The sequence below is a fragment of the Spermophilus citellus genome, assembly GCF_964194105.1.
Source record: "Spermophilus citellus genome assembly, chromosome: 6".
In the NCBI taxonomy this organism is placed as follows: domain Eukaryota; kingdom Metazoa; phylum Chordata; class Mammalia; order Rodentia; family Sciuridae; genus Spermophilus; species Spermophilus citellus.
Window position 1 is genome coordinate 139,010,904 of NC_138187.1, and position 24,764 is coordinate 139,035,667.

The 24,764-nt window shown below is 33.3% G+C and overlaps 1 protein-coding gene across 1 annotated transcript; it reads right to left on the reverse strand.

Moving 5' to 3' along the window:
* Positions 1-1,640: 1,640 nt before the first annotated feature.
* Positions 1,641-24,506, reverse strand: LOC308652198 (coagulation factor XIII B chain-like; the record flags this gene model as incomplete). The annotated part of the gene is made up of 12 exons (XM_081299975.1): positions 1,641-1,674; positions 3,384-3,600; positions 7,771-7,953; positions 8,691-8,888; positions 11,264-11,446; positions 12,538-12,723; positions 12,808-12,987; positions 15,538-15,714; positions 16,163-16,339; positions 16,540-16,725; positions 18,427-18,627; positions 24,443-24,506. The coding sequence occupies 12 exons, from the start codon at positions 24,504-24,506 to the stop codon at positions 1,641-1,643; spliced, it is 1,986 nt and encodes a 661-aa protein (XP_081156101.1).
* Between the last annotated feature and the right edge of the window lie 258 nt (positions 24,507-24,764).

A 24,764-nucleotide genomic window follows, 5' to 3' on the forward strand; every position in this document is an offset into this window, starting at 1 on the left:
CAGATACAAAATATATAATCCAAAGACAAGCCTCCCCCAATGACCCACCTCCTCCAGCCACAGCCTATCTGCCTTCAGCCACCATTCTTTAATCCTATCAGGGGATTAATTCACTGATTGAGTCAAAACTTTCATAACCCAACCATTTCTCCACTAAATCTTCTTGCATTGTCTCACACATGAGCTTTTGGGGGACACCATGACAACATTTGACCCTTGACTTTCTGAGTGTGCTTATTTCACTTAGCATGATGTTTTCTAGTTCCATTCATTTACCAGCAAATGCATATCATCTTCTTTATAGTTGTTTCAAATTCCATTGTGTATATATGCCTCATTTTCTTTACCCACTCATCTGTGGAATGTGCATCTGGACTGGTTCCATAACTTGGCTATTGTGCATTGTGCTACTATAAACATGGATGTGGCTGTATCACTATAGCATGCTTATTTTAGTTCTTTTGGATAAGTACCAAGGATTGGGATAGCTTATTCATACAATGGTTCTATTTCTAATTTTTTGAGGAATATCCTTACTTCTTTCCAGAGTGGTTGCTCTAATTTGTAGTCAAACTAACAATGTATGAATGTATCATTCCCCCATATCCTTTCCAGCATCTGTTATTATTGTTTATAATCTTGATTATTGCCATTCTGATTTGAAATGAAATCTCAATGTAGTTTTGATTTGCATTTGCCTGCTTGCTAGAGATGTTGAAGATTTTTCATATATTTGTTGGGCACCTGTATTTCTTCTTCTAAGAAGTATCTGTTTAGTTCTTTTGTCCATTTATTAGTTGTTTTTTTTCCTTTTGGTGTTAAGTTTTTGATATATATATGTCAAAAACTTATATATATTATATATATAATATTGATATTAATCCACTAAGGAACAATTGGCAAAGATTTTCTCCCATTCTATAGGCTCTCTCTCTCTCTCTCTCCACACACTTTTAACTGTTTTCTTTGCTGTGCAGAAGCTTTTTAATTTGATGCTTTCTCTCTCATTGGTTCTTGGTTTTATTTCTTGTACTTTAGGAGTCTTGTTAAGGAAGTTGATGCCTGTGCCAATATGTTGGAGTATTGAGCCTATATTTCTTCTAGCAGTTGTAGAGTTTATGGTCTAATTAGTAGGTCTTTAAACCACTTGAGTTACAATTAATTTTAAACCTTTTTATAATTAAACAGTCAAGGAAAGTCTCTTCTGCATTTAATAAAGTAAATCTTCCCTAGTGTGATTGGTTCTTTGCCATTACAAGCATATTGCATTGAAAGTGAAAGAAAAGCCTAATATTAATGAAAAGAATAAAGACAAATGTGAATCTCAAATTTTTGCACATATATGAAGACAATAATATAGTCCAGTATTATTGCAAACAAATATTTTGATGTGTGGATTATTTTTAACAGGTTAAAGATATGCAATAAACATTATGCTATGTGTCAGATCACCCAAAGTAGAAATGAAACATTTTTGGCTTTTATTTACAATTAAAGAAAATGTTCAGCACAAAAAAATAAGATTCATATCTTCCAGCAAGTCAATATTTAAGACTTTTTAATATATACTTTCTAAAGCTTATTTTAAAAGAGATTTTTATGATGTGTTGAAATCCTGTTCTTTTTTCTGCCATTCATTTTCATGTCCTTAAGGGTTCTTGATAAGACAGAATCCTTGATTAGAGAGAAAAAGAGACAAGAATTTTTTTGAATACAAGCATTAATTAGAGTCGAATTAATTATTATCTTAACCATTCAACATTTCATATAATGAATCATTTTTCTAATAAGTTACCAACTAGAGAAAGTAAACATACTTAGTAAATAATACCATCAGTTCCCTTTTAAAAACCCAATGCCAGGGCTGGAGTTGAAGCTCAGTGATAAAGTGCTTGCCTGGCATATGCAGGGCACTGGGTTTGATTCTCAGCACTGCGTATAAATAAATGTCTATCAACAACTAAAAACATTTTTAAACAAACCCTAAAAATCAATAAAAATATAAATAAATAGTAATTTTGCTTTTATCTAAAAAAACAAAACAAAACAAAACAAAAAAACCCAATGCCATTTACTTCTCCAACAGTATTTTTTATTTGTAACTTTTTCTGTTATTTTCTCTTGTAAATGAGAAATTCAAGATAATCAAAACATTTAAACAATATAAAATTTTTCCACCCTGATTTTATGATGTGTCTTATGAATGTTTTTCTCAGTTTTCAAAGTATACACAATGTGTTTTTAGGTAGTTCCTATCGATCATTTTTAACAGTTGCTAAAATGGAACTACATGTATTTTGCCAATACTTTTTAAAAATGTATGCTTAGTTGAACACAAAATATAATTTCCCTTTTTTTTTTGGCGGGGGTTTGGGGTGGTACTGGGGATTGAACTCAGGGGTATTGCACCACTGAGCCACATCCCCAGCCCTATTTTTGTATTTTATTTAGAGACAGGGTGTCACTGAGTTGCTTGGTGCCTCACTTTTGCTGAGACTGCTTGAACTTGCTATCCTCCTGCGTCAGCCTCTGGAGCTGCTGGGATTACAGGCGTGCACCACCACACCCAGCTTTCATTGCTATTATATCTTCAAAAGGATCAAAATCATGATTCTATTAAATTATTCACATCATGTTATTGTATCTCAATATTTGTTTGGGAAAAAACAATTTTTATTAATCAGGTGGTGGAATATATATTTTTAATATCATATAAGGAAACACATTAATGATTTCAATTCTTTTTTTGTTTGTTTTGTTTTTTAATTTTTTTAGTTGTAGGTGGACACAATACCTTTATTTAACTTATTTATTTTTATATGGTGCTGAGGATGGAACCCAGGGCTTCACACATGCAAGGCAAGCTCTCTACCACTGAGCCACAATCCCAGCCCAGTTCAAATTCTTATACATAAATGTGATCCTGAAAATGAACACCATGATTTCAAACTATTATAAACATGCCCTTTCCTCAGTATAAAGGTTTGTACAACTGTGTTAACAAACCTTTATTGGTTACACACAATGAGAAGCAAAAGAAAATATGTTTTTTTCTTGTCTCAGAATATGTATGTTAATTTTTGAATATTTATATATTTCACCTATAAACTGGATTATTTACATAATTGTCAAAGTGCCATAAACAGCAAATAGCAAATAACAGTGGGGGTTCATACAACTCAGAAAGCTTGCTGAATTAAATAATGCTTTCAGGAATTTTCTTAGTTAAAAAAAATGAGGAAAATACAATTCTGTTTCCCTTCCAATTGCCATAAAGTAGACATTTTGTAGAACATATTTCTGAAATTTATAACATGATGAATCTCTTGAATAACAATCTGATAGAAAGAAGCAAGAAGCCATGGGTGCAAGCCTCTTCTTACCTGTCTCTTGGAATACACCTTGGATACTTCAACTGCCCTCTGTGACACTGTACTCTAAGTTCAGAGACAATAACAGATGATGCTTCAGCTACGTAAGTGTCCCTTCTGCAAAGAAATTCAATATACTCTCCATGGAAAATGTGTGGTCTATTATCAAAATCCCACTTCAAGAGTAAATTATTCCTTTCCATTTCAACAAAAGATAATGTGCAAGGTTCTAGAGGAAAAAAAAAAAGAAAAAGAAGAAGAAAACTATCTTGATACATCTTGGTAGTACCAGAAATAATTATGTTGCCTGCTCATGATGACCTCACAATTGCGGAGAATGGCAAATAAATTAGTTAGAATCAATATTCAAGTCAGAAAATACATTCAGACCCCCAGGAAACAGTGAACCATTTACCTCTGTGGTCCTATATTCAGAGAAAGTATACTCTGCCAGTCACTTAGTTTTATGCCATTAGGATATTCAAAGATAGCAATAAGTTATTTTTTCAGAAGTATTGACAGTCAATAGTATTCACTAAAATTATGCTTTTTCTTTATTCTTCTTCACAAAATTCACATAAAATATTCATGAGACAAACCATTGACTAATGAATAACTTTGTGGAAATGCAGAAACAAGCATGATTCTGAGCAATGACCAAACAATTTTTGGCCTGATACCATCCAAAGCAGTTAAGAGTTTTCTCTTTTAAATTTCCAGTTAAGGAATAGGAAGATTTGATTGTTTTAAATTTGTTACCTTGCTCATTTCCACATGTATTAAAATAAAACATCAAAATTAAAAGCATTAGGCTCTCCAACAAAACTATTTTATGATGATTTTTTCATCATAAAATTATTGACATTTTAAGTTTCAAATAATAAAATATTTTAGGAAATTGGTTTTATTATGTCCTTGTTTGCCTCCAGGATTATGTAACATTAAAGAGTAACTTCTAAGATAAGTTAAAAAAAGATTCAGGGTTGATAACACAACATATCAATATACCTGTAATACATTAACAAACATATTTATTCAGATATTTTTTCAGGTATTTGGAATGCTTATATGTTTGGCTAGGAGTGCTACAGATAATAAAAATGAAACAATTATTTAAAAAATACTTTAGATTCACTATAAATTAGTTTTAAAAATGAGGTGAAGTGGAGCTATATAATTTAGGAGTCATTGTTTTACAAAAAAAATGAAATTTTAATTAAAATAAATTAAAAATTGATTTATAGACCTCCTGCTATGATGGGTAGCTAATATCAGACCAGCACTTCTACCAAGGGTTAGAAAATCTCGAAAACAGGCAAAAAGCACATATTTCAAGGCAGCAGAGAATCTTCAAGGAAGTCAATGAGCTGAAGTCCTGGAAAAGTTAATTTAGATGAGTTCGACATTTTATGTTCATTTTCCTCTTAGGGTGTTTGTTAATTGTCAGCTCAGTTAAAAGACCAAGTACAGAATGGACCTTAACAGGCATAGAGCAAATAGAGCTTTTCAGAAATCTCATAGGGTTGAATATAGAAAAATTGGAGTTTGGAGGTTGCTCTAGCAACCAAGACTTGAGGAACCAAGAAGTAAGAGGAATGGGGAAGAGTATAAAAATGAGCCTGGTGCTCTGTATTGGCTTTTCCCTTGAGGCAGCTGCTGACTCTTGATTGGTATAGAAAGAGAGAATTAAGGAGCTTAGAAAATTGACTTAAAAGCTACACTGGACAATCTACCGTCTCCCACTTACATCATCATCAGTGTATAGGGAGATATATCCCCAAATGCTCAGTAAAGAGCCTTGGAGGGTTACATATTGTGATTAATGGCAACCAAATATCTGAAAGCAAACACTGAAAGCTCCATTTCCAGTTGGTTTGAGACCGACTATCCCTACCATAACCTTCAGCCAGTGGATAGAATGAGAATTCTGTGGGTTGGATGACATACTTCGTGCTCCTAAAATTTTCCACAATATTCAATTTTTAATTAATTACTAATAGAAATAGTAAGGAATTTGTCTGTTATATAGAAACTTTCCTCTAAAGTGATTCAGATATTGGAATTTTCAGATTGGGCCTTAAAGATAAGTATTATTAAAATGGTCAAAAAATGATGTCAAGATGGAATCTTTCATTAGACAAGATGAATTTACCAAAAGAAAGTATGAAGCAGACACTCTATAATTGAAGATAATAACTGAAATTAAGAGCTTAATAGACTAGTCTAAAGCAGATTAGGCACATCTAAGACAACAGTGTAAAGATACAAGAGCAAAAATGATAGAACAGCAATAAGAAATCCTACAAGGTGCTCAGAGAGATTCGACATGCTTCTCTTGGTAATTTATAAGAAGACAATTGAATAGAAATGGATGAACTTTAAAAAAATAAAAATTAAATTCAACCCAATTGACATACATCTAACAACCCACAATGACAAAGTTAATTTTCTTTTAGAGAAAAAGGAACAAACATGTGCTTCTTATAAAGCAAGTATAAGTGAATTTCAAAGGACAGATAAAATTCAAAGCATATCACAGTAGAACTAAATTAGAAGTCAAAAGCTGAAAAAACACTAGAAAATCTCCCAAATGTTCAGAAGTTAGAAACTTCTCAATGATTCAGAGTTCACAGAAGATAGCAAAATGGACATTATAACATCTTTTGAACTAGATAATAACGAAAATCCAAAATATCAAACTGTGTAAGATAAAGTTGTACTCAGAGTGAAATTTGTATCCTTAAATTCAAATCTGAAAAGGAACATGAAAGTCAGATATTAGTAACCAAGGTATACATCTCAATAAGCCAGAAAAATAGTAATTAAAGAATCTCAAGAAAGTATAAAAGAGGGAATAATGAAGATAAGAGCATAAATACAGTGAAATATCAAGAAAAATTTGAGGAAATGACCACTAAATGAAAATATTGACTCTTTTTAAGACTTAATAAAATTCACAGGCTAATTTTATTAATTATATACAAATAAAACTTTCAGCCACACATGTCAAGAAAGATATATTAGTAGCAGCAATAATAATAGACACATCCTAAAAACATGAAAATGAGGATAAAAGAGTGTCACAAGTCACTTTATGTCAACTAATTTGACAATTTAGATGTAGTGGACAAATTCCAAGACACCACTTTCTACCAAAAATGGATGGAAAAGATAATGACTTAATACCTACTGAACTAATTGAAGTTATGACTAAAATCTTTCTACAAAGGAAACTCAAGAGTTACATGACTTCTTTGGTAAGTTCTTAAAATTATTAAAGAATTTTCAGAGAATTGAAAAAGAACGCTTCCCAATTCATTGTATGAGGTCAACAGAAACTTGATACCAAAACTGAAAAGAAAAAAACATGAAAATAGACACAAAATACCTAGGTAAAATATTACCAAATAAAACTCAACAACCTTTAAGAAGCATAATTCATCACAACTATTTGGAATTTCTTATGAGATTGATACATTAGCATTCAAAAGGAAGTAATATAATTCACGAAATATACAGAAAAAGTAATAATCTTGTGATTATTCAAACAGCTATTAAACACCCTTTGAAGATCATTAGAAATACTCTTAGCAAATTAAAGTAGAAGGTATATATATATCTTAAACCTACTATTTGAAATTATTTATAATTCCACATTTAAAGGTGAATTATTAAAAGTTTTACTTATGAGATTGGGAAATAAAACTATTCATTACCTGCTCCATTCAACATTGTACTAAAATCCAAGCCAATGAAATAAGAAAAATAAATAAATGCCAGAATTGGTTGGGCATGATGGTTTATGCCTGTAATCCCAGCTTTTTGGGAGGCTGAGGCTGGAGGATTTCAAGTTCTAGGTCAGCCTGGGCAATTTAGTGAGACCCTGTCTCAAAATAAATTTTAAAAAAATGGCTGGAGATGTATCTCAGTGGTAGAGCACTTGCGTAGCATGGCTATTTTATACCTTCTAATATTCTTGGTAAATGTTGTAATTTCTATTGGAATACCTTGCTAAGAAGCAAATTAATAAGCTTGATCTTTCCATATTGAGATGGCCATTTTTTTTATTCCCCTACTGTGCTTGTTCATATTTTCAATTTATAGTGCCAGTCACACTTCATCATAATTGCTAATGTTTGCCCATACCAAAATAGCTTCTTCAATTTGTAGCCAATACCACAATACTACCTGATGCATGGTTTGCACTAGGTGTTTATTATAGCAACTGAACAACAGTTATTTGAAATCTATGGGAAAGAATAGAAACCAGTGATTAAATACTAATAAAAAACACAAATGCAGCAAATTAAGTATTAGTTTCATATCAGCATAAAATGACTGAAAGCTAAACATGCGTCATTTTACTTTATTAGCTAGAGGCATATGTAGTACTACATACCTAAGCACAATGGTGGTGTAGTCCATACTCCCTCTACACAATAGGCCTCCCTAGGTCCTTGCAGGAAATGGTGATCAAAACATCTGTATTCTATTGAAGAACCATTCTCATAGATGCCTCCTGCTGAACTAATAAGCACTCCATTTTTAATAAGTGGAGGAGATGAACACATTCCTTTAGATTCTGCAAAAAAATATACATACATAGATAGATAGATAGATACATAGATACATAGATAATAAATTGCTACAAGTATCCAGAGTTTTAATAATTGCTACAGAAACTAAATGAGATATCTTATTGCCTTCAAGGAATTTTTAATGCAGTTCTGAAATATTTTTTAAGTATTGAAGATATCTGGCAACATTGTCATACTTCAAAATTGACTATTATAGTTAGAATTTCATGTTATAAACTTTGAATACATATTTACAACTATGACAGTATTTTATTTTTCCCTTTCAATCTAGCTGAAATGAAGGCATACAAGATCTCTCTTAAAGTCTTGCCTTCCATATGTTTTATCTTCCTTTTTTTCTTTTTAAAAGTAATCGTCCCTATTACAGGGAGTACACAAAATTTCTCACACTCTGCACCAAGTAGTTTTCTGAGCAAAACCCCTAGTAAAGATATTTTAGTGTTGTTGAGCGCTGACATAAAAATCCACTGATAGTATGGTAATGTTTATTAAATCTTTTATTTTTTCCCTTTATAAAAATGACCTATTGGAATGAAATTGTTAGTATAGGCTTTTTTTAAGTATATGCACTGATTGAAAACTAGAAGTTGGAACACTCTGAACTTAGACATTAGAAGATGTGGTGCCCAATTGCTTACGCTCATAACTTTAAGCTTTCAACCAAGGTAGCTGATATCCATTAGTTAGGTAAGAAATTGTGTAAAAGTACTATTATTTTTACCTTTTCTAACACATAAAGGATATTTCACTTCTCCCCGATTGCACTGCACAGACAACCCAGACAGGGTTGATGGAGGAAAATCATATCCTTGTTTGCATACAAAATCTATTAAATCTCCATGCAAGATTTTTCCTTCATAGGCCCACTTCATTTCTATGTTATTTCTGTTCATGTTATCCGCATTCACGGTGCATGGCTCTGAAAAACAAGTGCTCTTTTAAATTCTTTACTCATCTATCCACTATGAAAGTCATGACAGGCATCAAAAGCAAGAGTTTACATTTTATATTTATCATTATTAAAGCTCCTCACACAAAGATAACAAAATATACACTTTTATTACTATCAAATGACTTTATAGATTTACATACCATAAATCAAAACCACTCAATTTGAAACATTAAAAATATTGCTTAAGGTCATCAAACAGTTAGGTTAATCATTATTTCTTTTTTTATAAAATAATAATCTTAAAAAAGAAAGTGTACTTAATGTGTAAATATTTATACAAAACCTGCCACTTGTTACATATCAATGAACAAAACAAAGAACCCTGACCTCGTGGAGCTTACCTGCTAAACAAAACTCCCACAATAATTAATAGACATACTAAGTATATGAATTTCATAATTTGTAACTATCCTTAAACTACAGCATATGAAATTAGGTGGAAAAAGGGTGAAGGGGGTAGGAGCTATCAAAAGTGCTGGGGGGAAGGAGGTTACATTCCAAGTCAGATGTCTGGGTGGGCCTAAGTAAGTATCTGCAGAAAAACTTGAAGGTTGACAAGTGTCATTATCTGATGAAATAGTGTACCTGACAGAGGAACAACCCTGAGAGCATGCCTAGCCTGAGGAAGAGGAAGGAATCCAGAATCGCTAGAGTGGAGGAGAGCAGGAAGACAAGTAGGGAGAGGTTACAGAGATTCCCATCTGAAATACTAATTCAGACAGAAAAGTCTGTTCCTCTTCACACTGTTGCGTGAATTTGTAGAGATAACATGCTCAATCCCAGTGGAAAATCAAGACATGCAAGCTCTCATCTTGCCCTGACAGTGACTGATCATCACTATTTGCCTCAGTTCATTAACATCATGCCTAAATGTCTTGAGGCAATTGATCCAGATACTGAATGACTGATTTCTTCAAGCCTTATTATTCCTTATGAGGTTGTTTCATTATTATCTTTTCCATTTCTATTTCAATCTAGTCTCTGTCCTCAAAGATGATTGTACTCCTATTCAATGCAATATCAATCGCAAAATGAGAAACTTAATATCCAGTATCTCAACATAAAATTATGAGAGTAATAGAAAAATTATAGGTGAAGATACATTTGAATTTGAATGGGATAGCATCCTAAGACTTACTTGAAAGACAGGAACTATGAACAAAAGGCTTAAAACAGCTTAAGACTTAAGCATCTATATTTTAAAACACTAAAAATAAAAGTAAAATAAAATGGTTGCAGTATACATGATTCTCAAATACTCCATTTAATTTATGTAGATATACCTTATGAGTCTGAAAAATGGCTAGGGTATGAACAATCGCTAGTAGAAAAAAACAAATCTGTGGCCACTTAGAAAATGGAAAAAAAATGCCAAATTGGCTGATACTTAAGTAAATCAAATAATTTTGCTTATTAAATTAAAAATAAATTTGAAGATTAAAATACTCAAAGTTGACAAAGATTAAAAACTTCCTACTTTAATACACTAATGGTAGGGTTATAAATCAGAATAAACTTTCTTTTTTTCTTTTTTGGGCAATTAAGAAAAAAATAATTTCCAGATCTTTCTATCTAGAAATTCTACTTTGGAAACTCTGAAAAATAAGAGAAAACTAAAACAAGGTCAAAATATATTTAATTAACTTTTTAAATGAAAAATAATGTTTTTAAAAATGTATAAACATTCATTTACAAAAATGTACTGTTTGGAATGTAAATATATTTAATGCTAAACATCCAGCAATAAAGTTATCAATTAAATTAATTTTTATGTACCTGCACTGTGGGATACTATTTAGCCATTCAAATGTATATGTAGAAGTTAAGATCAACTATGTTTACAAATTTTTTAAGTGAAAAAACAACAAGATACGTAATGTCTGCACAATATGGCAGCATCTTTATGTTATGTATGTGTGTTTAAATGGGAATAGAAAAAAGCTTAGAAGATTTTTCATTATCTAAATCACTAATATCAGTTGTTTCAAACAAGTTACTGATATTTTCTGTTTTCTTCTATTTGGTTTAATTTGCTTATAAATGTTTTTGGCAAATAACAACGACTTGCTTTTACAGTTTAAAATTCTAATACTTATTTAAATGAATATTTTAACTTACAAGAAGTTTAGCGTGCATTACACATTTGAAAAAGTAATGTTGTAATATGTTAATGCAACTACAGTGTTAGAGATTTTATACTTGTTTAGAGAGTTTCTAAAATGAAGGGGATAACATGTCAGAAAAAAAAGAAATTATACTATTTCTATGCTATACAATATTTAAAGAAAATCAAAAATAGAAAACATAATAGTAAAATAAATTTGGTGTTTTCTTTTTCTTACCCAAGCAAACAGGTGGGGATGACCATCTTCCTTGTTCACAATGAGATATTTTTGATCCCCTCAATAAGTAATATTCATTGCATCTATACTCCACTGAGGATCCTGTTGTGTAGCTTGGCAATAACACACCAACCACAGCCCCATTTGTTATATTAGGTGGAGGCCTACAATTCTCATTATTTTCTAAGAGAAAAAGTTATTTCAATTAATATAAACTCATAACAATATAATAATATAATATTGTTACCCAAACTATGGTATCTCAATAGTCCTGTATACTTAGGACAACTGATTTCTAAATTCATCAGAAATGAAAGAAATGTTGTTCAGCTGAGGTATTTTTAAAATTTATTAAGTAAAAACAAACAGCAAGAAAAGTATGCATACTTTTCTCTTAATTGTGAAGGAATTGTGGTAAAGATATTCCTGAGATGTATAGAGGGGTAAATGATGTACTTCAACCTAAAGATTATAGTTAATTCTAAAACCACCTTTTGGCATCAATGCACCTCTATCTTCTTGCTTCTTGTTGTGTTCACCTCAGTTCTCAATTAACCCAGGGATGAAATATCTATTTTTCTCTCTTTAGAATCTTTCTCTTACTCTGCAAATTTATTTAGCATCATTTACAGCTGTTGTAAATATACTAGGTAAACACATTTGGAGTTTTCCTCAATATCTGGTCAAGAATGAGAAGGATGACAAGAAGGGTAGCAACTAGGAATGATTCTGTAGCCTGGGAGTACTCTTTAGCAACACCAAAGATTAGCAACCTGTCTTAGAAAGGTATAAGGTTCAGAATGGCCAGATGCAAAAGTAATATCAGTAGGACTTACCTAAAGACAGAAACAGAATGCTAGACCCTAACTTCATAGGACATGTGGGGAAAGGAACTAGATCACACGCACGGTCATTCTCCAACATGCCTTTACTTCTCCAGTGAAGCACATCCTCACCTGTTTGTAGGTATTTAAGCTCATAGGTCATGGTGCTCACAGAAGTCAGATAACCGGGCCCAGCACTAATGTATTTAAACCTTTTTTTTTTTTTTTTCGGTTAGTTTCTGAGTTATTTACATTGGCTTGAATTCTAAAGATGACTCCTTACACACACACACACACACACACACAAAAAAAAAAAGTAGCAAAGGAGGTATAGTAGCAATGTACTTACAACCCTTGTAAGCAGTGGTTTTGAGCTATGAGTATGTAGAATAAACAGAATGGAAAATCTTGCACTATAGTCCTAGCTACTGTTAAACGTGGCAGACATACCAACACACTCAGGGGGAATTGTCCATTTTCCACGATTACAAGCTATCTCATTTGATCCACGGATATGGTAGCCTCTGTCACATCTGTATGTCACTTTATCCCCACTGTAATAAATCTTAGAATATAGGTTTGCTGCGCCATTCTCCACGAAGGGTGGTTCCTCACAGACCCTCTTCTCCTTTTCTTCTGAAACATACCATTTGAAGAGAAGGGATCATTTAGCTACACATGCATAGTTCATTTAGACTGAGTTTACTCAATGTTACTAACCAATGCATTTTGGAGGTTCTGTCCACTTTCCATTTTCACAGCGTATTTCTTCTGACCCCTGAATCAGAAAATTAAGTTCACATTGTATACGAACCATTTCTCCGTGACGATAAGCTGTTGAATACTTTTCAGTTTTGGAGTTTAGGGGCAGAGGTGGAGGAGGACATCGATGTCTTCTTCCTTATGGAAAGATATCAGCATATTTATTCATATAATTAACAGAAACAATGAAGATTCAATAAGAGCTTTTATGGTATCAGGCACCATAGAAACTATGACAGACAGGTTCAAGGAGCACCCCTAGGACCTCACCTCTTGACATTTACTTCCTTACGTAATATTCCGAGCAGTGAGACCAGTGAGACCTGTGACTTGCTCTGGACAATCAAATACAGCAAACATGATGGATTAGTATATGATTATGAATACGTGATTATGCAACATAAATTTATGACACTATTCTTCATGGAAGATTCTCCCTGCTGGTTTTGAAGACACAGCTGCCTTGTTGTGAGCTTCCAAATGGACAAGGCTACAAGGCAAGGAGAGGAAGGTGGCCTCCAGCTAATAGCCAGCAAGAGACTGAAACTCTCAAGTTCAGCAGCCTGCAAAGCTCTGAATGCTTCCAACATGCTCAATAAATTTGGAAGATCATTGCCTAGGCAAGCCTTGGGAGAGCCTCCAGGCCAGCCAACACCTTCACTGTGGCTTTGTTAGACACTGATGCAGAGGAGTGAGTTTACCCAAACCCAGACTCTGAGCTACAGAACCTGGGATTAATGCATGGATTCAATCTGAAGCGGCTGAATTCATGGTTTACATTGTTATGTACCAGTAAAGTAATAAAACACCAAGCCTTTTAAATTCACTATCTCCTTAGGTCCTAAATAATTTTCTTAAGTAGGGACTATTATTTCTCTCATATTACAGATAAAGACACTGAAGCTTATGAAGTAGGTGACACATTTGTTCTTGAGCCCGTGTCCATCTGTATTAAATCTGTTCCTAACTATGGAATACTTTATTAATGGTTTACTATTGGTACAGTAACAAATTGTCATAATTTAGTGGTTTAAAACAGCAGAAATTTATTCTCTAACACTTCTGGAAGCCAGAAATCCAAAGTCAGTTTCACTAAGCTAAAATTGAGGTTTCAGGAGGACTGTGTTCCTCTGGTAGGTTTTCAAGGCAGATCCAATACTTTGGCTTTTCTGCCCTCTGGAGGCTGCCTGTATTCCTGGGCTTAGGTTCACTCCCGCCTGTTTATGCATTTCAAATCGCCTACTTCCTCCTCTGCAGTCAAATCTTCTTTCAGTTTCTTAAAAAGGACACTTGTGATCACATCTAGGGTCCAAATGAATAATAGCAGATAACCTCAAGATCCTTAATCACATCTGCAAAGTTCCTTTTGCCATATAAGGTAACATTACTGGTTTCAGGGATTAGGATGTGGGTATCTTTGGGGGGAATGGGGAAGCATTATTAAGCCCACTATACTACAGCTCTTGAGTATTTATTATCAAATAGCAGGCATGTTGGCATACCAGTTCGGAAGGGGGAAGGGTGAGGAATAGACAGTAAATATTTGTGCCACTTATGTTTGAAATAACATGCTGCAGACAGTTTGCTAAAAATCTTCCTCTCCACTGTTGTCCCAATGCTATTTTGTCCTACTGGAAAATGACAAAACCGCCAAAGTTTTCATTAAGTGCAATTAGGAAACTCTGATAGTTCCAGGCAATCCCATTGCATAGCCCTGGTCAGAAACCTAGTTCATTCTCCCAGCTCCTGTTTCAAATTTTACTGCTCTCTTCCAAATTCCACCTTCATGTCTTTCACCTGCCTGTGGATGATGAATTATTTCCTATACTACAGAGAAAACGGTTGCTACCAAACCCTGTGCCTCCTCCCAGTCCTCAATCTCTTATTCATCTCTTAAGACCCAGTCCAAATATTATCCATCACTTCTGTGAAATATTACCCGTTGCCTCAACAAATACCATCTCCCACCATACCTATATAATAATCTAATGATTATTTAAATATTTTGTACCTGATTTTATAGCAACATTTGCAACATCAGAGCAATTATTTTTTCATATTTCCTTTGCTGGATTAAGACCTTCTTCAAATGACATTGTAGTTATGGTTAAGTAATTATTAAGTTGGTGTCTACTGACAGATAAGCATACCACCTGCCTGAACAAATTCAGTGATAGAAATGTAACCTTAGACATTACACTTTTGGAGTAGCTCTAACTAGATGACCTCATTTTCCATTTTCACTTTGAGGTAATAGTCTTCCAAGTTTTCTGCTCTCTATCTCACTACTTTGGAGATTGAATTTTCACATCAATAAATACGTAACCAATGGAGAAAATGCCCTCACAAAGATGCTCCCTTGGGGCAACTATCTGTAATAATTTCCAATTTTTTAAAGTTATTAATTATAAGAAGAGATTTAGCATTGATAATACAGATTTTTGAGTATTATATTTAAAAGATACTCCCTCTCTACAAACTAATTTAAAGCTTTAAGTTTCTTTAAATGGAATAAAGATTGATGAAAAGAACATTGGTTTAAATGACATTATTTATTTTAAAAATAGCACTAGAGACTAGAAATAGATATCACCACAGATATTTTTTCAGAGCTCATAGAGATTAAAACTTATTAAAATATGAGGTTAAGATATGCTACTTCCCCACGCATAGAACTTAGAAATTTACCTTCACATACAGGAGATTCTGGGTACCAACCAAAGTTATAGCACTGAATTAGGTCAGGTCCACTTAGATAATAATTTTCATGACAGAAAAACTGAACCACATCTCCTTCTTCATAGGTTTGCTTTATAGGATGAAAATAGCCATTCTCAATTAATCTTAAAGAAGAGCACTGTAATTCTAAAATTGAAAGAATGAATAAAAACACAGTGTTTATTTTTCCTACCAGAACAAAATTTATATACTATTTACAACCTATATCTGAATAGAAACTAATAAGTTTCTCTTATGCTGTTTTAGCTAGCAAAAGTTTTTGAATTTATTTCATATATATATATATATATATATATATATATATATATAAAATATATCATTAGGGTTATTTAAATTCCATAAGCAAAAATGAATTTTCCCACTTGAAAACTTTAAATGATCAAATTCTATAAGCAAAAATGAATTTTCCCACTTGAAAACTTTAAATGATCAAATTCTATTATGAAAGTAATTAAAACTAAAAACAAAAAAAATATGATTATGGGTCATAGTTATCATAACAACTTTTAACTACTTCAGCGTGAGAGGTACTTTTTCAGAGTGAAAGTAAGTTGTGTTGAACGTGAGAACCTACTGGTGCACTTTGGTGTGAGAGACCATCCATACGTGTGGCATTCCACCTCCTCTGCGTGCTGTCCTCCAGCTGTGTAGTAGCCAGCAGCACATTCATATTGCACTTTATCCTTCACTTTGAATGTTTTCTGTGTTGTGGAATAATTTCCATTATGTAATTCAGGGGCCAAACATGTTTCTAGAAAATTTAAAGTTACTTATTTTATGAACCTCACCAATAACTTAAAAGAGATTTTATATATATATATATATATATATATATATATATATATATATATATATATATATATACATACATACCTGCTCATAGAAGGGAACACTAGTTTTGCAAGCTCTTATCCTCAGTCTTAAGATAAGATAAGATTCTTAGATACCTACCATGCTCCTTCCTACAGGTTGGCTGAGAAGACCATCCATCAGAAAGACACTGCACCACTTCTTCATCCTTCCCTCCAGTGGTTTTATATCCAGAAGCACAACCATAACGCATATTCTCTTTAATTTTATACAAGAATTTTACATCAGAGACATAACCATTTGTTAGGTCAGGCTTAGTGCATTTTCCTGTGGGGGGGGGAATTCTTTGTTTAACTTAGTGATGAAATGAAGCTTGCCTTTTATTAAATTGCAAAATGAAAACAAACATTTCATATCACTCTTAATTGGAATTTGAAGGAGGAGAGAGAAATAATTTCTCTCTCCACAATTCCTTGATTTAATTTTGGAAATATAATCTTATAGGTCATGAATAAAATTTCTTTGAAAATGGATTCAGTTTGACACTAACTGTCTCTGTATTTACTAAATTTAGTCCTTATATTCATTCCTAACCTTACCTACTTTTAGACTGTAAGTTCACACATGCTAAGCAGTCTCTCTACCATTGAGCACATCCCCAGCTGGATGGATCCATAAATAATTCTGCAAACATCTTAGATTAATATGAAAACTGTTCTTTCATTCTATTGAATATATAGTTTAAATAAATCTGTATTTATTTAAAATATTTATTTAATTAATTAATATTTATTTAAAATATTTTGGGATCACCTAGCAGCACAGGATTCAGTATTTAATCCATTTAAACTGTGACTAAATCATACAACAAAGTTATTTTTGGTAAATATTTGCAACAAGAACGTATAACATAATAAATTTCTACAGCGTTCTGTGGAAATCTATCATTTTTATAAGCTATATTGTTAGACCTTCATAACAAAGCAATTCAGAAGAGTTAATAAATTTGTCCAAGGTTCATGTAAGTTTAAATATTTTTAATACTTGCAGTATGTCCAACATTATGTAAAGCTTATCTCATTGAAGCAATACCAATTCCATTGTACAGATAAGAAACTAATGTTCAAACCACTTCCCCATAGCAGAGCTGAATTCACATACCGTCAGTTTGACTGCAGAGATTTGTATCTAAACCATTAAATTGCCATGCTAATTTCTTCTGACTCATATTTCAATATTCTATTTTCCAAGATAAAAGAGTCAATAAATCTAGGGCTTATAATTTATTTCTATGCTTTAGTTATAAATAGGATTTATTTACTAGAGTTAATGTATGCTCTGTGTTAATACCAAAAGTGCAATGCCTAAAGTATGAGCTGTCCTGAAGCCACAGAATGGATAATTATCCCAAATGGATGTGGTATATCAACCACAGTTACTACCATACCCAACCTCCTCTTCTAAATGAAACAGACCCAAGCAAAGCCTTTTACTCTGGAAAACAGAGCTTAGGGAATTCTTAGCTTAGGAGAGTTCACCTGAACCACTGGAAGCCCACCAATAAATTGAGTGTAATTTTTCAATTAAATAATGAGATGAACCTATCATAATACCTGCTCACAAATTTGGACTCAGAATTTTTCATCGGTATTAGAAGTTGGCACTCAAAGGAGTTAGGAATTTGCAAATGATAGGCCCTGGAATAACAACCTTGTCCTTGCCGAGAATGTTTCATAAGTACGTTTCCTGGCCTATTATGCAAAATGTTCCATATAACAGTTTCATTTATTACCCGTGTTCCCTTCACAGTATATGATTTTAAAAATATATAGAAAATAACATTTTAAAATGAAAACATTATTTATACTATTTCAGATACAGAATTTTTTAAAAAGAAAGTTTGCTAGTAATTTTGTTCTTATCTACCAAAAGGTTTTTTTTCATAGAAATAAATTAGCTTTTTCAATAAACTAGTTTCTTGGAGCACCATAGCCATCCCTCGTTGTGTTAACACAACTGCTCACTTACTGAAGCACCTTGGTTCTGGAGACCAGCCCTCTGCTGTACATCTGCTTTGCTCTTCTTGTTTCCCACTTTCAGTTGTGTAGCCAGCCAAACAGAAAAATGGCAACTTTTTGTCTATGCTCATTGGGAAGTAAAAACTCTTAAAAGTATAGTAATATTGGGCAAGCCTTCCATTTTCTACCGTGGGAAAATCACAGCGTTTCTCTGAAATGAAGAAAAACTCAAGCTGAGACCATGGAATTCGCAATCAAGCAATAACACATTTTTAAATCCAGCACTTATTTTTATTACCTAAAATTTAAAGGTGATTTCTTTTGGACAATCCAAGCATTTGTTTTCTTTTTCCACCATAATTAATATACTAGTAGTTCTGAACAACTCTAATAGATGCATAATGAAAATCATATGTAATTGTAAAATTCCTAAAATTCTCACATTACTAAAAGTAAAAAAGAAGCATTGAAGTTCATTTTAATAATATGCTTTATTTGGTCCAATACCTTAAAATATGTTGCATTCTTCTTACCCCCTTTAAAATCCTCTGTATTTACACTGACAGCACCTTTTCACTCGGACTATCCATATTTCAAGTACTCAACAGTCATAGGATTTTCCCTCAAAATTAGCAAGAGATTGGTTCCAGGGCTATCCAGCAGATATCCAAACCCATGGATGCTCAAATCCCTTTGTGTTGGTCTTGGAGTAAAGAACAGTAAAACATGATGTCCCTAAAATGCCCATTTATATTCCCAAGAATCTAACCCTCTCAAGGGAACAATGAGTGGCCCCAGCCAGATGGTCCAGATAAGTGTTACTTGAAGGACACTGACTTTCTCTCAGGCATGCTGAGAATTAGGACAAATTAGTGTTATCTTAGAAAGCTGCTTTCTTGCATGTATGTCAAGTTCCTTGGAATGCTGGTCACATCATGCGAGGAAGCAAGGTAATGATGTCACTGCTTCTGTAGCCTAACTCATTGATTCTCCTCTCCCTGCAGTAACTACCACAGAGCAGAGAGCTGTGGAGAGGATCAGTGCTCATCCAGCCAGCTGCCACTGGACAGAGCACAGTGAGGGATAGTCACTGCTTTCTGGCAAGGCACCATAAAGGACAGAAGAGCTATGCTTCCAGCCCCTCACCACTGGACCTTCCACATAAGCAGTTTTCAATAAACCTTATGTCTTGCACTCTGTCTCCAAGTCTTTCAGCAACATGTCCCACTGCCTAGTACAATGGGACTGTGGAGTGTTATGTAAAAGGTGCACCCTTATGTAAAATGCAGTAGTATTTGCATGATGCCTACAGCCCTCCTTAGGCAGACTTTAAACTCTATTTAGATATTAAAATACCTAAAGCCATGCCTAATGCATGGATTCAGCAGAACACTGGGCAACATTGCAAATTCAAGTTTCACTTTTTGGAACTTTCTGGAAATTTTTCTAATATTTTCTATCCTCAATTGCTTAAATCTGCAAATGAGGAACCCGGGAATATAGAGGACTGATTGCACGTGGCTACTATCCTCTGTATTGGACAGCATCGTTCTAAAACAGATGAACTTCTCCTTAAGATAGGCAAGCCCCTACCCCAAACTGTGAAGTAAATGGTTTTTGGTCATCTCTCAAGACAAAGACAGATTAAAATAAAGATTCGAATAAGAATTTAACAAATAGGATATTTAAATGGTCAGAGATCAAGTATTCAGCCTTTTTCATCATCAGGGAAATGTAAATTGAAACCATTATGAGATACTGCAAATCTACTAAAATTGTTGAAATGTGAAAGATTATCTCAATGGTTGTTAAAGATATGGAGAAACAGGACTTCTCATAGCACTATAAGTGAGAGTATAAATTGGTACATGAGAAAATACATTGGTAATACTTATAGAAGCAGAGCATGTATCCTATTATCCAATAGAAGAGCACACATCTGTGAACACAAGGACGTGTCAAAGATTTCCATAGCAGCACTCTTCATGTGGTGCCAAATCAGAAACAACCTAAATGGCCTTTAATGGTAGAAAAGGTAAGCACGTCTCAGATGAGGCATACCTGTAATGTTCTATGTACAGCAACACAAATAAATGAATGATGAATCTCACAAATATAACATTACATGAAAGAAGCCAGTCAACATACATTATATAACTCTTTACGAAGACAACTAAAAATCCCTGGTAAAAGAAGTCAGAAAAATTACCTTTAGAAATTAACACCTTTGAGAGGTCATTTAGAAAGTTTTTTTAGGTGTTATTGATGCTCTATATCTTGATTTGGTTAGTGAAAAGCTGCCTAAAATTCACACAACTCTATCTTATGATATTTGCCTCTTTCTGTGTCTATTATATTCCAAATAAAATGTTTACTTGAAAAATCTCTGGTTATGTTGGAGATCTTTAAAAAAAAAAATGCTTAAAGGAGAGAAACCCTTGGGCAATTCCTGGGAGTGGCGCTGAGTGAAAACCAGACTCAACCAGACTTGTGGGTCAAAGAAGGCCTGGAGCCAGTGGGTTATTCTGGTTTCAATGCCTTGATTACTGCCTACCCTAAAACTGCCTTAAAATAATAAAGAAATAAAATAATGATACTGCCAGCCCATGGCTGAGGGGAATGGGCATGGAAGGATGACTAATATAAAATTGCCAGCATCTTGAGAGAGCAGAGCAGCAGATAAATACATGTGCAGAATAGCCTCCACTCCCTGAGAATTACACCATTTTTCAGGAATTTCAATGAAAAGACTTCAAAAATACTAGTGAATACACAAGGATGCTCCCTGAGGGTCACTGTTGCTGGACTGAGTGGGATGGGGGCATGCGTCTTTACCACTTTGTGGCTTCAAAGACTGTCCTGAGGCATGTATCTCTATCACCAGGAGAGGCACATTACTGGTCAGTAGATGGCATGCCTTGGAGAATGTGAATTCATGAGAAAAAAGAAATAAGAAGAAATAGGAGGAGCTCAACTCCAATAAAATAATGTCAACAAACTGGATAATAAATATCAGATGAAGTGAACTGAACAATTAAGAGGAGAATTTCAAGTTTGCATAATGAATAACTCAAATAGAAAATGGAAAATACTGGTATTACAGACCATACATAAGAAGCTATAAAGAAGCAACAATGAAGTTAGCCAATCCCCCCAAACCAAATGCTGAATGTTTTCTTTGATATAAGGATGCTGATTCATAATGGGGTTGGGGGGGGGCATGGGTGGATTAGACAAACTATAGATAGAGCAAAGGGGAGGGAGGGGAAGGGAAGGGGCATGGGGGTAGGAAAGACCTTCATGCAAAAATTATCCTATTATAGGATATAATTAGGGTATAGGACATCATTACCCTAAGTACATGTATGAAGACACGAATGGTGTGATTCTACTTTGTGTACAACCAGGATATGAAAAATTGTGATCTTTATGTATAATATGAATTGTAAAGCATTCTGCTGTCATACATAACAAATTAGAATAAAAAAGTACAAATTTCAAAACATGAATTTTTTTTAAAAAAAAGAAGCAACAATGAGATACACTGAGTATGAAAATATAAACAACCTGTTAAGTATGGAAAATAGCAGAAAATGGTTTAAGCCAAAGAATTAATTTGTACAACAAAATATAAGATTTTATCATTTCTAACTCATAACATCAAGGCCCCATATTGCACAGTTCAGGAGGTACCAATCACACTGTATGATAGTTCAAAGGTACAGGAAAAAAAAAAGAAACTAAAGGGTAAAATGTAATGGGTTTGATTATTTAAAAATTTGAGAATTTCTTTGAAAGTCATTTTCCACAAAACACATACATACTACTTTAGAAGAAGGAACTTGCAATGTCTAAAACTGATAAGAAGTTACAACTTGTAGTTTATAAAGACTTCTTACAAATCAGCTCCAAAGAGCCATAAAGCAAAGAGAAATGCTAATCAGAAACAATTTAGGAAATCCCAGAAATCTGAACATCTAAAAAAGTATATGAAGAGATGTACAAACTTACCAAAGATCAGAGACTATCAAATTAACATAAATGAGATGGCACTTTATGAACAACAGTATGGCAAAGAGCACAAAAGTAGAGAACAGGAAGTGCTGCTGAGGGTGATGGGAAGCAACAGCTCATGCCCATCACCTTTTGAAGATTACATACATTGAAACAGCCATTTCACAAAGTAATTTGTCATTCTGTTTCCCTAGGATAATTGACCTAATAATCCCACCTGTGAGTGAATACAGGCTGAAGAAATCTCACAGAGCTATAGATGACTATATGACAGTATCAACGTCAGAATTATTTGAGGTTAGGAAGGAAGTAGCATGTCCATCATCTGAAGACTAGATAAATAAAATATATGAAATGCTACACAGTTCAAAAGGGAACAAAATAGTTTTGCAAAGTGGAAATATATTTGAACAGTATCTAGTAAAATGAGAAAATCAAATCTACATCAAACTTTCATTAATGTGAATGTGAAACACATGCACAAATAAGACATGTAACAAAGGAATTTGAATATTTAAGAAATATGGAAATCATATAGAATGGAATTCATTATCAGAGATGATCTAATCATCTCTGAGTGAAAAGCGTATAAATAAACAAAAGCAAGGTCTTTCATAGGTCAGTAATGATTGTACACCATGAAGTGAGAAGGACCATTATTTCACTCTTGTCCCTGAGGTCCTTAGTTGGAGAATATGAGATCATGATCCCTGCTTCATGTAGCTTACTTTTTTGTGTCAGATGAGTTTATGCTCATATAATAGAAAATTAGCTACAATTTTACAAAGTCATCACAATGTAGCTAATAGATAATGATATCATCTTGACTTTTCCTACTTATAAAAATCAAAATCAAAGGAAACTTCATGCAAAAATTATCCTATTATAGACAGAAATGTATGAAATGAAGATGAATTTTATTTATTTCACCTTCATAATTTATTTGTAGACCTTCTGGCAGAAAATTTGTAGTGAACTATTCAATTAAGAAGCAATTATAACTTACAGGATATTTTATTTCAACAATTCCTCTAAGATGTTTATTTTAGAAAAGTTTTGTTGCTGTGGTTTCCAGGTTTTCATTCACTCTTGCTAACTGCTAACTGACCTGCCTAGGTTCTTAATTAATCCTACAGTTGAAAAGCACTGATAATCCTTCCTAAGAACATGGTATTGCACTGCCTACCTTTTACTGACACAGATCTTACACACCAGGCAGTCTGTTAATCACTGTTGTCCAGACATAATTCTTTTTTAAAAAACATTTTTAGTTATAGATGGACACATTTATTTTACTTACTTATTTTTATGCAGGGCTGAGGATCAAACCCAGTGGCTCACACATGCTAGGCAGGCACTCTGCCACTGAGCTACAGCCCCAGCCCCAGACATAATTCTTAATAGAGCCCTCTCACTCTCCAAAGTGGAATATAAAAAAAGTTTCAGCTATGCGGATTTCATACTAACCACTACTTAATAATCCAGCCAGTGAATAAATAAATCATGGAATAAAAATCAAAGTAGCAAGAGTAGAAAATCTTGTTGATGATTTATGGTTATTTCTTTTTCAAATTTCCCTCAGTAAGCTCTCACCTTGTAGACAGAGAATTAAAATTCTGTAAGTTGTGTCAATGTTAAGAATGGATTCTTGCATAAAACTGGAATTAAGGTTAACATGTGACTTCTAAACTGCCACATTATTAACCAGAAACCCTTTAAAGTATATTTAGATAATGTTAGATCATGGTCTCCTATGCTCCCAAACCTATATATTCAAAGGGTCTTTGTTTTGTGTTTTTAACTTAAACTACTTTAACAACAGTTTGCTAGTTTATCTCAAAGGGGAAAAAAAAACATCTTTCTAAATGCTATAACAAGCTAAATTTACATAAAGAATGTGATAAAATTGATACATCAAAATGAAAGATTATACCAAAACTTAAGTTGTATGAATATTAGAATTTCCATTTATAGTTTTTTAGAGAATAAAGCAAATTAAGGATTAATTTTACCTTCTGCAGAGAGTTCTCCTAAGATCATTAATATAATAACAAAAGCCAAATCTTTCAACTTCATCTTCAGTGGTACGTTTCATAAAGATTCTAACAATTCGAAAACACTAGGGAACTCTTCATTAGGTAAACAATGCTTCTCTTGAAGAAAAAGTTAATAATTTACTACATCTAAGTCCGTTAGGAACAAGCCTTTTATTTTACCTAAAATATTTTCAAATAATGTTAAAATAACACAACTATATAAATTGACATTACTTTTCCTACCAGAGTCTAATAAGAACATGTGAACCAATAAGGGCAACAATAGTAGCATCACAAA